The following is a 14,233-nucleotide window of genomic DNA, read 5'->3' on the forward strand; positions in this document are numbered from 1 at the left end:
ATCTTCCTGCTGATCTTTCAATTTTGAATTTAACTTCCGTTTCCTGAAACAGAAATTCTTGGATAGTTCAAAGTTAAAGAGACACTTTCTCATTCATACGGGAGAAAGGGATTTTATATGCCCTCATGAAGGCTGTGGAAAGGTGATCAATTTTAACCGTTCTTAGCAATCTAGTTGGACACATCGTTATATCTTTTGTTCTGTTTAAACGGGAGGCATGCTACCAGTATAACGTCCTTACGGTAAATCTCGTTCCACGTCTAAACTTATGTAGTTGATCGTGCAGGCATTCTCCTTGGATTTTAACCTCAGATCTCACATGAAGACTCATTCACAAGAGAACTATCACATCTGCCCATACCCCGGGTGTGGAAAGAGATACGCTCATGAATACAAGCTAAAGAACCACGTTGCAACTTCCCATGAAAAGGTGAAAAATATTACTCATTCGGCTGTTCGATAATTTCCTGAAATACTTTTGCTTGTGCTATGGAAACCCTCATTGTAGGAAACTGTTATTGTAGTTTCATGTACTGCTATGCTCAAGAAGTTTACATTTTCGCCTTATTCATCCATCATCGAACCGTATAGTACTCATTTCTCTGTTTTTGTAAAATTTTTAGCAGAATGTAGCAGCAGAAACTCCCAAATATAGCACTCCACCTACGGAGAAAGTATCCAGGAACCTAAAAACATCATCGGCAGCATATGGCTCTGCATCTTTGGACCGACCATATGCATGTCCTTACGAAGGTTGTGAGAAAGCATACATTCACGAATACAAGCTGAAGCTCCACTTAAAGAGGGAGCATCCAGGGCATTTATCAGAAGAGAACGCTGAGAATGCCAATACCACTGCCGCCACCATTAACAACAAGAACAATGGAGAGAATGATATGGACGAAGGCAGTGACCAAGATGCTTATGGGAAACACTCAAACGGGAAAGTTCAGAAGCAACAGGGAAGGACTAAGCCGAGTTTGAGGTTACCGCCAGGCAAAGCCGGGAAGAAAGGTCCGAGATCATCACCGGCCACGGTAACAGTTTCCAAGAAACCATGGCAAGTGAAAGGAACATTTGAAGAAGAAGAAGAAGATAGTGAGGAGACACAGGAAGATCGGGAGAATGTCGAAGAGGGCTGGAGATACGGGGAAAACAACGAGGACGATGATGAAGAGACGGAATACGAAGACTAAATCGATCCCGGGATTATCTTCTTTTTTTTTTTGCTGTATTTCTCTGTACTCTCCAACTCTTTGCTCTCTTGATATGGCGATTTTGAGTATATATTGGCACTTGATATAACACATTTTCTTCTTCTACAACCCTACAGTAACAGTAACAAGTTCCCACTTCCATTTTCAGACAGCCTTTTATATTATTAAAGACAAAACACTATACTGTTTATGTTTCACAAACCACGTAGTAAAACTTAGGGCAAGATTTCAAACTCGGATTTCTTATAGAAATAGGAGAGTTTGAAATTACACAGACAGCTGAATCAGATCATACAACAAAGCCAACCTTTGCAAAGGCAAAAGAGCTTATATCATATCACCACTACACACTTTACATGACATGTCCTCTTGGAATGAGACAATACAGACGAAACACAGAGATAGATAGGACTCTAGAAGAATGCAGCCAGTAATCCCTAATATGGATACTGTGATTGCAGACCAGAGATGAAACAATTGAGTTAATATCTGATCATAATTACCTAACACAAGAGAGAGATCCCGTGGAGCAGAAACTATTCCTTCAGCAACCGCCTCTGGTTAACCAGTTTTTTTTTTCCAATGGCCGCAGTCGCTCGGTCGGGATGTCAAACCAGTCAACAAACAAAGGGCTAAAGGACTGACTAAGAAGCATAAACAAGAGACAAGAGGCAATGTGATATGTCTTCTTAACCTGGAGAAGCACCTCAGAAGCTGATGGAATACCGCAAAGGCAGCTCAACCATATGCCTAAAACAACAAATTCGGGTTTGAACTGCAAACCCTTAGGGCCTCAAGGAAAGGTTTGAGAATTGTGACTCTAGATCTCTGCTCTTAGAGCGCTGGTGGCTAGATGATGATGCTTGTTTCTTTGTTTGCTGCTGTGGTTCTAGCTGTTGTTGCTGCTGGTATAAGGCTCTCAGCCTCACAATCTCTTTCTCCAATACTTCATGCTCCACTTGAAAAAAAAAAACAAAATTAAACAAATTTTCTTACATCAGGTACATGATAAAGCTGCCATAAGGTTTCTAATACCCTTAAATCTCGGCTTGAAACTTTGTCGATTATCCACTTTTTACCTTTTCATTGCAGAAATTACCTTTCCTCGACAATGGAACCATGAAAAAGTAGACGTTTTTCACAGAGGCCGTGAACTTACAGTATTTAATGAGCTGCTCTTGTGCTAAACTTTCCAACCGCTGCTTAAGAGTTTTGTTCTCTACGCTCAGAATAAGATTCTGCTGATTGAGGAAATCAAGCTCTGCCGATACTTCAGAACCTTCTGCTTGTAGTGCCTGAACATTCCTCTCCAGCTCTGCTATGTATTGGATTTTACGAACCCGAGAGCGTTGAGCGAATTGCCTGCAAAAGAAAGTCTTCTCACTTGATTGTGCAGTATGAAGTCAAGAATCTCAAGACTCAGAAACACTAATTATCCTAATGATCATACTCATTCCTAGATCCTCATCAGCTGGATGCTTAGCATCAGATACATTTTGCACACGAAAACATGCATAAGATGCACGAATCAGATTTAATCAGAAAATTCAATTCAGTTTCCTACTCAAACCTCTTGTCAAATCAACCCATAAATATTTCAAAATCAAAGGCACTTCACACAGACTATAAGAAACAAAACAAGCCACGTACTGCCTAGCACGTTTTGTATCGGCCTCTGAAGCCGCAAGCTTAGCTTGAGAATTGTCCTTTTTATCGGCAGACACCTTGCAGAAATTATTTGAGAATTGTGTGGCGTGAGCCATCTTGCCATCTACAGCACATGAAATCCTTTCTGTTTCATATGGTACACTGGATGATCCTGGATTTGGGACAGAAGTGTTCTCCAGAAAAAGAGAACTATTGCTAGGGCGAGCTCCAGCATCTGATATTGAATCCCAAGCTTTATTTTTCGGCTTTGCCAAATGAAATGCAGGGTAGAAAGAGACATGTTGGGCGTCTTTGAGGTCATCAAACTCCTTTGGACCTCTGGCATGTCCAGCAAAACTATTTTTATTTCTACCATCATCCCAAAGAGAATAATGCATATCGGAAACATTAGCAGCATCTACATATGCAAACGAGTCACTTGATGAACGCCGATGACCCCCTTTTCGTACAGGAGTCTCTGGCTCGTTGAGAAGGTCATCAAGCCAAGAAGGTTGTTCCTCCATCAGAAAGCTCTCAGACGATGTTCGGTGATGATGGGCATTTCCTTCTCGAGGCTTCTGAACCGCTTTGGATCCACTAAAACCATGTGGAACCCCCTTTTCGTACAGGAGTCTCTGGCTCGTTGAGAAGGTCATCAAGCCAAGAAGGTTGTTCCTCCATCAGAAAGCTCTCAGACGATGTTCGGTGATGATGGGCATTTCCTTCTCGAGGCTTCTGAACCGCTTTGGATCCAATAAAACCATGTGGAACAAAATCAGTACAGAATGTTGAACCACCGGGAAATGGACTTTTAGGAGGAAGGAAAGCCTGCTTTCCAGAGTATGGCAGGTTTCTAAGGTTCTGAGATCCCTTTGAGCTTGCCATCTGCCTGCAATAAACACAATCGATGAACGACCAAAATATACTCAGACGTAAATGGGATAAGAAGGGACAAGCTTTTCCGGTCCATGAGAAAACAACAAATTACCAATCTAACGCATTGGTGATCAACCTATGCAAGAAATAACTTCCAAAAATAGGTAATACAGCTTTACCAACCAAAAAAAAAAAGAGGATAGAGACTAAAATCTCCAGATATGCCAAAAACAAGGTTTGGTTTTGGAAAAAAAAGAAAGTGCCAGATCTTTCAGGGACTGCTACAGGTACTTCTTCCTGACAGCGAGTTACATAAATAGTAGCATAAGGGCTCACATTCGAGTGAGGTGAGAAGCAAAGGTTACCTCTCAAAACAAAATTCACAGCATAACCAGAAAAATATAAACTTGGAGGATCTTTTTATATAGTATGATTTGATGAATGTGATACGAAGGGAGATAAACAATGTGACAAAAAAATCTCAAGGGAAATCCAAATCCCACAACTTTTATGTCAGTTCTGGTTCAAATCTCTCGAACCTTGCCCGTTAATGTAGATAAACAATGTGACAAGAAGAGTTACAGCCATTGGAGGCAAACTCTACACCATCGAAGGCAAACTCCTAAACACCATTGCCACGAAAGTACATTCTGCTACTATTCCTTTCCATTCGGGCAACTCGAACATGAATTAACGGATAAGCCATCTATCTTAAAACTCGAAGGAAACTCAATTTTCCTCTTAGCAAAATTTTAATCACCAAGGAAAATCCACAATGCCAGAAACCCTAAAAGGTGGAGCAAACCCAGAAACATGAGAGTAGAACAACACAATCAATGCACGAAACAAAACCGGACGAATCGAAGAGAGAGAGATTTTCCCAGAAAAACAAACAAAGGGACAGAGATCAGCGAATACACAGATTTATCCGAAGCGGAAAAAACCCGAAAGAGAGACTGAAGCACAAATGAAGATCAAACGAAGAGAAGAAGCGTGAACTCAGAGAACTCGTACCGGGATCTCGGAATCGAACAGGAGAATGAGGAGGAGATGATAGGAACGGTGAAGTGGTGATGCTGTATCGATGATGATGGTCGTCGTCGTCGTCGTCGAGTGATGAAGGTCTACTTGTTCTTCAACCTCTCTGATTCTGTATTTATTTAACTATTTTCTTTTTTTTTAATTTTTTTTAAATGGTGGAAAGAGGTTGGGAGCTGAGCTGGTTTGATCAGTAAAGCCTAAAGTTTTTTAGTACCAAAAATAGACCCTCGCCCCCGTTTCCCCGTATGCTCGATTTATTTATTTTTAATAATCTATTAATAATAATTACGTTCAATTGTAATATTACTAATTAAGATAAAATCCCATAATGCATCGATTCTCTGGTTTCTAGATTAACAGAACAAACTTATGCTTTTTTTTAAAAATATCAATTAAATAAATAAATTTTAAAAAAGTATTATAAAAAAATTACAGTGACTATTAAAAAATCGTTCATAGGATGACGAAATTCGACGAAGAAAAATGACGTGACGCTGGACAAATGAAATAGGATGCTGTATATATATATATATATCACAAAAATAAAAGCGCTCGCCGCTCACACAATTAAAAAAAATGGAAACAATAACAAATTAAATACTTGTATGTATATATATATATACACACGCATATGTACATATTTATCTATACATGCTTGTACATATATATAATATACACACTTGCATACATACATACATACATACATATATACGCACATACATATATATAATGTTTATATGCATACACATATTTTCATAATTATATATACACATACACACGTATACACCATTATATAGACATACATTTTTATGTCCATGTCTATAAGCATGTATAAACACATAGATGTATGTGTGCATAAGTTTGTATGTGTATATATCTATACGTGTATAAAGCACGTATTTAATTGAATACATATTTTATTTATGTTTTTAATATGTCATGATGTTTTTCTTACGTGGCATATGGTATGACGTCTTACCATTTTTTGGATGCACGTCATTTATGAATCCTCGAAGTATGTAATAAGTTAACCGTATTAACATTCATAGATTTTTTTTTTTTTTGGGTAAAATGTAGCCCAAAATGGGTTTAGAGTGCATTTTGTATCTTTCCACCTTACCATTTTGTCAAGCACGTTTGGATAACATTCATAAAAAAAATTTAGAATGTATAGAAATTTTTGGGGCATTTAATTGGTATTTAAAGGAGCTCGTATATTAATCTATTAACATTATTAATATGTGCTAAATTACCACTTTCTAATATATATTAAATTGACATTTTTATCGGAGTTCTTATATTAAAACGGAAATTTCCCGTAAATTAAGATTATCTTTTTCTTAGAGTTGGATATGCAAAAAAAAATAAGAAAAAAAGAGAGTCCAACAACCAGATGGGTTCATGGAGGAGGTTTAGAAGCTGAGGCCATTGCCAACTGAGCTAATAGGTCACATGTCAATGTAAAACCTTTGCTTCTTCTTTACATCAAATACCCAACAACCATATTCTTGATTTGTTTTTGTATGTTAATTGGCATTTTTTTTGGGAGAAAAAATAGAAGATTATAATACCTAACTTTGTAAAAAATTTCTAAATAAAATTTCAATTTTATTTTTATCTTTTAAAACCCGAAATTTGATATTCATATTGAAATAAATGTGAACTTTATAAATAATGTCAAATTTAACTCTAAATACTAGCATGTCAACCCAAATGATGATGTGACAATTTATAATTTATCCACTTTGCATATGACATTGCAGATGACACGGTAACATTTTGTCAATATCAAAATTATTACATTTAGAGAAATTTTACAAGTTCAAGTATTAATATTCTAATTTCCTTTTTTATATCTATAAACAAGAATATTAGTTTCAAATTTAAAACTACTTAAAAACAACGAAAATCAAAACAACAAGAATGGCCTACTAGTGTCCAATCTGTATCATATAATGTCTAATGTTGTCTATACAGGTTTTTTTTTTCCTGTTAATAGTTTTCCAAAGGAAAACAGTAAGAGAGAGATATTTGCATAGTAAACTTAACAAACTAAATTATTCGCGTCTATCTCTAATATATATTTACATATATTTTAATAAATCTTCAGACATATTTATATATATATTTCTAATAGACCCATTAATCTCAACTCGCGAGCGGATTTCATATCGGACACTTTTTCCCACGTATTATTAGATGGAATTTTAAAACTAAGCAAAGACAAAACACAATGGAATGGATCCTACGGATCACGTATAGTACAACACAGAGAGAGAGGCTTACATGAGTGTTTTGCATTAGGAGCCAAGCAGTTTCTTCCACCGAGCGTAACCAAAGACGACGACGAAAACCACAATGCAAAAAGCCGTGACACTCCACACGAAGTATCCGAAAACGCCGTGCGTGTCGTACAATGGGCAGTGAATGTTCATACCGAAGAGGCTAGCTACCAACGTCTCTAGCGCTATCGCGAACGACGCTATCGTCAGCGTCAGCTGAAGCTGGATCAGCTCATTCCGCTGGTTATCAAGCTGTATGTTCACGTAGTCCTCCGTGTCGTCGATGTATTCCCGCACCTGCCCAATGCTCATTACTATTATTCGTTTCGAAAAACCATTAAAGAACCAAGATCAGGATTTAACCCTTTTGTTGGATTTTCGATACGTTAGGATGGCCATTTCGGGTTTTGGTTCCGATTCTGTTAAGCTATATTTGGGTTCGGTTATTTAGGTTTTAGGAAAACAATAACCATTCGGTTTTTATATCGAATTCAATTCGACTCGAATTCGATTTTTATTGATAAAAATATTTATTTTTCAAAGATATTTCATTATTTTTTTGGTTACTTTTTATTCGATTCATTTTTTGTTTTTATGGTAACCTCACTTATCGTGGGGTAGGGGTAAGACTCTCTAGTATATTCTCTTCCCCAATACCCCATGGGGACTCGAATTAAGTTGGTCCTTATTTCTATTTTCAGTGAAATCATAACTGGTCGATTTTATATCGGATTTGGTTTAGTTACGGTTGCATGTCATTCGGTTCAAACAAGTCCAGTTATTCGGTTATTAACCAAATCAGTCACCCCTAATTACTACTACTTACCGTGAGAATCTTGTTACGCATTCCCTCTAGCTGCATGAAGTACGCCTCGAGAAGCATTTCCAAATCCTCTACATCATCATCCCCTTCGTTGTTGCTCGTTAACAAACTTCCGCTTCTTGTTGATGCGAGCTGGTGAAGATTTGATGCATACGGGACAATGTTATTTGATGATGTTACGCCCGCGAGTGTTGCCTCGGCCTGCTGACTCTGGATCCATTTCCTTGTTAAGTACAAATCTGCCATGTCTTCGTTATCATCTAATAGATGTTCGATTTCATCTCTCACCTGGTAGTATTACAAAAAACGGGTTTTCGTTAATGTTGAGGAGGAGGAAGGGGACGAAGCTAAACGAGATTATTACCTTTTGTACACGAGCTAGCAAGCGGGTGAGATTACTTTTCAGGCTTCGAACGTATTCAAGATTCTCGGTACTGACATTCTTGGTTAGTTCATCGAGGACTGGCCATGCCTCTGTCTCGAGGGCCACCACACAGCTGTCGATATAAGAGCAGACGACCTCAAGTGCTATCTCGAGAACTTGAAATTCGAACGGGAGCTCACTCTGCAAGCCTTCGGCAGCTTCTGGGTCATGCGGAGATTGCACAATCGCAGAAACAGGCTGCTCGTTTTCGGTTCCACTCCTTTGAGGGAACTGTCGCTTTAACCGATCAACAAAGGGGAGAACTTCAGGCCGGACAGGATCCAACAGCAGTACCTCTTCCGCGGTGACTATGGCCTTTATGAACTCTAGATTGACCACAACAGCTTTTTCTCTAGCTGCAAAGCAGAACAAGAACTCATAAATCCTCAATACCTTCCTCGGTGGGAGAAGACTTATTAGCACAGAGAAGAACATCATCAACATCGCCTCATTCCCAAGTTCACAGAGAAGAACAATTAGGGAAAAAACAATTAGGAAAAAAAAATTCAGGAATTCTACAGCTTGCCAAAACAAATTACACATAATAGAGTAGAATGATCGCTAGATTTTGGGGGCGGGGCTGAAAATACGCAGGCAGAGACAGAAAGAACATAATTTCAGCTTACAAACAAAGATTCTTAACCGATAAAATGTTTGTATTCTTAAGTAAGAATGCAATAATGCATCCAATGAAGATGTTCTAACTTCTCATACAACATTGTCACATGTTAGCATCTAACCCCAGTAACATGAAACAAAATGATAGCAGAATCCTCCAATAAATTTACGAATTATCCTTCAGAAACTAGCCGAAAACCCAACTATTAGGAGAGACATTAAATTCTGCAAATGCTGCTGAATCCGAACAAACAAGACAAGAACATTTCAGATGTCAATCCTACCTTTTTCATTGAGAAACATATCCACAGAAATACTTGTCCGAGAATCAAAACAGATATCATAACAAAGGTAGCACTACTTAAGCGAATAGTCAACTGAATCTGCAGACTGCAGATAACAATCCCATTCACCATTAAAATGTCAAGGTTCATCTCTATAACAGCTAATACATGCACAGTGACTCACATTCTTGTCTTCATAATTCTATAGGAGAATCCTTCTGATAACAAAATGGCCGAGCAATCAAACCCCTAGTTCACACAAACTCCGTGAAGCATTTCTAGATGAAAATGCCCTAATTCGATTACTTAGAAGAGGATTAACAACAACCTAACACAAGAATATTAGTTAATATGGTGACATAAAAACCGAATTATCTGTATCTGATGAGACAAATGCAATTCAGGAGGGAGACAATTTCAGCGAAAGAAATCGTTAAGGGGTTGAATCACAAAATCACCTAAAATATTGGAAGAATGAGAGAAAACAGGGCCGAGAATCCTCAAATCCCTAGCAGGAACAGAAGCGCGTTTGATGATGGTGCTCTTATCGCATTCCACCACCTCCATCCCCCCCGTCCGATCGAACCTCATCCACAGCCTCGCTCCGCCGGCCTTCTTCTTCGCCTTCCCCGCTCCTCCCGCCGCCGCCGAATTAATAGGCGGGGGAGGCGGTGGCGAAGACGGAACAATGACCGGAGATGGAGTCCCTGATCCCTCCTTCCCCGGTGCGGCAGACTTTTTCCGGTGACGGAGGCTCGAAGGACGGCGAAACGAGAATGGACCTTTTCCCATCGATCCAAGCCGGAAATCGCAACGTTCTGATCAATCAGTCCTATAAAGAGCCGGAGATCTGACGATGGCTGCAGGAGAATCCGCCGCTAATTCCTCTTCTTCCTCGGCTTCTGCTCTTTCAGTACCAAAAATAGACCCTCGCCCCCGTTTCCCCGTATGCTCGATTTATTTATTTTTAATAATCTATTAATAATAATTACGTTCAATTGTAATATTACTAATTAAGATAAAATCCCATAATGCATCGATTCTCTGGTTTTATTTATTATATTCGTTTTTTCTTTCCTTAAAAACTCTTTTTGTGTTTGGTATATAACGCTTCACTGGAAACCCTTTTAACCCGTTTCCTATTACCGTACGGCAACCACCGTAGGTCACAAAGACTGCAACCGAATACGCCGTTTCCCGGTAACATTTGTTTATTTTCTTTTATATTTATCATGTGGTCTTAGTATCTTTAATTTATTTAAAAACAATTGTCACAATTTATACTGAATTCTAAAAACCTGAATGAACTATATAAATTTTTGTCAAATTCCAAGTAACTCCTAACATTGTTAACTGTATAAACCAAAAATACAATTAGACAACTAAATCACACATCATGTCATCCAAGGCAATTACGTTGATAAAAAAATTTAAAATATAAAAAATACACACACATATATACATACATACACATACATATTAAAAACTTTGTTTTTAAGAATTTAATATTCCTTTTGGAATTTTTTATAAAGCTGTGTGTTTTTCCAAATTTCTTTTTATTTAACAAAGTTGCTTACTCTAGAAAAATATCAATTTGACTGCATTAATCACGATAAAAATTGTTTTTAGAAGATTAAATATGAAATATAAATTTATAAAATTTAATATATTGGAACCAAATCCACTTGTCATCGCATGGATATGAATTATAAAATATATTTATTTAGAATTTAGCATTCACATTTAATCTAAAATGCGATTTCACGTCGTTTTCATCTCGATATTATATATATACACACACCAAAATATTATAATATAAGGATTTTAGTCGTTGAAATTTAATAAAAGTGTACATAAATATAACAAATTATAAAACTAAATTTTTATAAATGTAAGTTATAATAGTACTAGAAAATATTATGAACAAATTAATAATGAAAATTCACCTTTTGGCCAAAAGGCAGGGCGATATCATTTTGGGTTTTTTTTTACTAGACTTTTAGACGGATAATGATGAGATTACGGATTATGAATTATCCTTATAATTATCAACAAGATCAATGATTTTCTAACTTTGATTTTCACAAGAGATTTAATAAAATTCTTAGACGTTAAGTCGAATATTTAGAATATTGTAATTTAGATATAACAATTTTGGATGGGATATAGATAATATTAAATTCACAGTACATTTTCAATGTTCCCTTTTTTTTTTTTTTTTTTTTTCAGCTGTTGAGAACAAACATATTTTATTCACTTTTGTTGGTTCTAATTACATATATACACTGTGCCAAAATTTCTATATTATCAAGAAAATTTACTTTTATTTTATTAGTTTTAGATTTTCTTGGTTTTCTATATGATGAACAAATATGTCATTTTTTAATATTTTTTATATTTGTTTTACACGATTTCCCTAATTCTTAAAAAACTAATAATATAATAGACCAAAAAATATATTCGGCTAATTAAATAATGATATCACATAGTTAATTTCCCAAATGAAAGGTTCGTCGCATAGATAAAAAAAAAACCATCGGCCACTGTATTCAACAAAAGTTAGACCTAAAATACAAATATTCCGAAAAAACAGTCAGATAAAACATTTTATATATTTCTAATAGAAGAGTGCTATTTACTCCCTCTATTTTATTATAATTGATGTTTAAAATTTAAATTTATAAATTAAAAAAATAATATTGTATCCAAAATACCCATTTATTGTACAAAAAAATATTATGTAGAGTATTTAAATATTATTAATAAGGGATAAATTTGAAAAAAAAAATTATATAGAAAATCTCAAATCGTTACTTATTTTTGAAACAAAAAAAAACTATTCTAAAAAGTCACGTAAAATGAAATGAAGTTAGTATCATTTATACATTAATATCGTACATCTTCTTCGCCATATTATTAATTTATCCTATGAAACCGAACCCTGATGTGCTATTTGTTAAATTAATTAATTTATCATATATATATATATATATACACATAACTACTTTAGTATTTGTTGCACGATAATGTTATAAAATTTAAAAAAAAATAAAGTAAAATCCACAATTTCAACTATGCCACCCAAATGAAATGACGGTGGAACAAGCCGACCACAGTGCCGCCATGAATTAAAAAAAACAAAAACAAAAACAAAAAACAATCGATGTTGGTCCTGAAACTTCGCTTCGGTTTTTTTTTTTAAATCACTCGAATCCAATGATTGAACTCTACAATTTATTTATTTTTTAATTGCCGTATCGACTGAATTGATAATGGAGTCGTATCGGAATTTATTTAATCATAATGCCATAGTTTTTCCTACAAGGAAGACACGTATGCATATCTACACAGTACATGTTATATTAAATCAAGAAACCGAATGGAAATTTCACTCATATGTGGTCCGAAATTATTTATTATGAGTTTTTTCCCCAAGTCATCCATAAAACAGTTGATCCTCTGAAAATTTTATAAATCGCAGTCGTTTTGTTGACTATTTCATGGGTTATACAACAAAAAAAAACAGCCATAGTACTATTACGAAACCAGAAAGAAAAAAAATGAAATAGACAAAGTGTGTGTATATATATATATATATATATATATAAAATACCGAATTAACGTACAAATTTCCCAAGAATCCATTGATAAAGAGATTCGAAAGAACCGGTAGAAGCTGTAAACTACCAAATTTGTAAATCGAATCATCCGTCCGTATGATATAAGATGTCAGAAATAAAAATTTCATATATAACCATTTTCTATATATATATATATGTATTTATTCCAAGCTAGTTTGCCTCGGGTTAAACAGAACCTCGTCTTACAAGATTCCGTTTCCGGGCATATGATATATCCGACCAAACTATACATATACAACTCCCAACTACTTATCTCTATGAAAACCCTAACTGGGTACATGCAGAAGTCCAGATTCTTTGGAAACCCTAAAAGATCCGAATCGACATAACCAGTTTTTTTTACATCAATGGGTTTTTTTTATTAATTTAAACCCCCACCTCATAACTTCCGGCCTCCGGCAACTTATTCAGGTCAGGCTTCTCCGCCGTCCTCCACGGCGCGGCGGACTCCGCCGCTTGTCCTGACCGGACCGCCGCATCGACTCTGGCTCCGACCTCCGCCGCCCTCTTCCGTATCACTGCGGCCGACATGTCCCCCACTTCTCCGCCGCCGCCGCCGTCATCGGCGAAGATGAGGTCGGGAAAGTTGAGTCTGGCGGAAGGGCCACGGAGGTAGAAGACGGCGGTGTCGTAGGCTCTGGCGGCGGCGACGGCGGAGGAGTAAGACCCTAACCATAACCTTGACCGCTTGTTCGGTTCCCTGATCTCGGCGACCCACTTGCCCCACTTCCTCATCCTTATCCCTCTGTACGGCCTCTCCTTCTGGCTCCGCCGCCGCACCCTCTTCCCCTTTCCCGCCGCGGAACTCGCCGGAAAATTCTCCGCCCCCATCGCTGCTGCTGCTGCTGTATGTGTTTGCGTATGTGTATATATATAGAGATGAGGATGAGACAAAAGAAGGATGAGTTTCCGGTTTGGCGGCTACAAATGACGTCTGTGGCTCGACCGCCACGATTATTTATATATACATATATAAATATATATATATATATAATATTTTACCCTTTTAATTTATAAAAGCCATATTTAGCCGACATAACCCATCACTTACCACAATCTCCTTCAAATTAGCCTCACGACTAATTGGGGTTATAATACAATCTTTAATTATGTGGAATTGATTTTCACAATTATTAAAACACGCCAAACTCCTATAAAAATCTTTCATTCAAACTTTTAATATTTAGGTTTCTTTGCAATTGGCAGACCCAAAGTTTTCTAAACCCATTTATTTAATGAAAAAATTATATGAAACGTGACCTTTTTATTATAAAAAACCAAGATTTTTTTAACAAAATATGTAAAAAGGTTAAACCCAAAATCCAAAAAACTAAATATTTTAAAAAGAGGTCGTCCCATCAAGATCTAAATCGTGGGGGG

The 14,233-nt window shown here is 36.6% G+C and overlaps 4 protein-coding genes across 8 annotated transcripts in view; 1 reads left to right on the plus strand and 3 right to left on the minus strand.

The window, feature by feature from the left end:
* LOC104801420 (uncharacterized zinc finger protein At4g06634) overlaps nt 1–1,325 on the plus strand; it is a 2,923-nt gene extending 1,598 nt beyond the window's left edge. Inside the window, exons 4-6 of one of the 2 annotated variants that reach the window (XM_010524690.1) lie at nt 53–142; nt 287–430; nt 624–1,325. In XM_010524690.1, the coding sequence (XP_010522992.1) occupies nt 53–142; nt 287–430; nt 624–1,196 (807 nt within the window). In that variant the 3' untranslated portion in view covers nt 1,197–1,325. The remainder of the gene's footprint in view (nt 1–52; nt 143–286; nt 431–623) is intronic. The other variant, XM_010524691.2, reaches the window with a different exon arrangement.
* Nucleotides 1,326–1,439: 114 nt separating this feature from the next.
* On the minus strand, nt 1,440–4,925 carry LOC104801421 (uncharacterized protein At4g06598). 4 transcript variants are annotated; one of them, XM_010524694.2, is made up of 5 exons: nt 4,755–4,925; nt 3,587–3,749; nt 2,868–3,429; nt 2,377–2,579; nt 1,440–2,175 (listed from the first exon to the last, which is right to left on the minus strand). In XM_010524694.2, the coding sequence occupies exons 2-5, from the start codon at nt 3,747–3,749 to the stop codon at nt 2,003–2,005; spliced, it is 1,101 nt and encodes a 366-aa protein (XP_010522996.1). In that variant the 5' UTR covers nt 4,755–4,925; the 3' UTR covers nt 1,440–2,002. The 4 variants fall into 4 exon arrangements, with proteins under 4 accessions (XP_010522996.1, XP_010522994.1, XP_010522995.1 ...); XM_010524692.2 differs by having other exon boundaries at nt 3,587–3,753; nt 4,755–4,924; XM_010524693.2 differs by having other exon boundaries at nt 2,868–3,321; nt 3,479–3,753; nt 4,755–4,924.
* A 1,998-nt stretch (nt 4,926–6,923) lies between these two features.
* On the minus strand, nt 6,924–10,004 carry LOC104801422 (magnesium transporter MRS2-4). Its single transcript, XM_010524695.2, has 4 exons — nt 9,671–10,004; nt 8,251–8,666; nt 7,890–8,174; nt 6,924–7,360 (listed from the first exon to the last, which is right to left on the minus strand). Exons 1-4 carry the CDS (start codon nt 10,002–10,004, stop codon nt 7,082–7,084), a joined length of 1,314 nt encoding a protein of 437 aa, XP_010522997.1. The 3' UTR covers nt 6,924–7,081.
* Nucleotides 10,005–13,186: 3,182 nt separating this feature from the next.
* LOC104801423 (ethylene-responsive transcription factor RAP2-9) lies at nt 13,187–13,791 on the minus strand. Its single transcript, XM_010524696.2, has one exon. The coding sequence runs from the start codon at nt 13,682–13,684 to the stop codon at nt 13,220–13,222; it is 465 nt and encodes a 154-aa protein (XP_010522998.1). The 5' UTR covers nt 13,685–13,791; the 3' UTR covers nt 13,187–13,219.
* Between the last annotated feature and the right edge of the window lie 442 nt (nt 13,792–14,233).

Source organism: Tarenaya hassleriana, unplaced genomic scaffold, assembly GCF_000463585.1.
Source record: "Tarenaya hassleriana unplaced genomic scaffold, ASM46358v1 Cleome7, whole genome shotgun sequence".
Taxonomy (NCBI): Eukaryota; Viridiplantae; Streptophyta; class Magnoliopsida; order Brassicales; family Cleomaceae; genus Tarenaya; species Tarenaya hassleriana.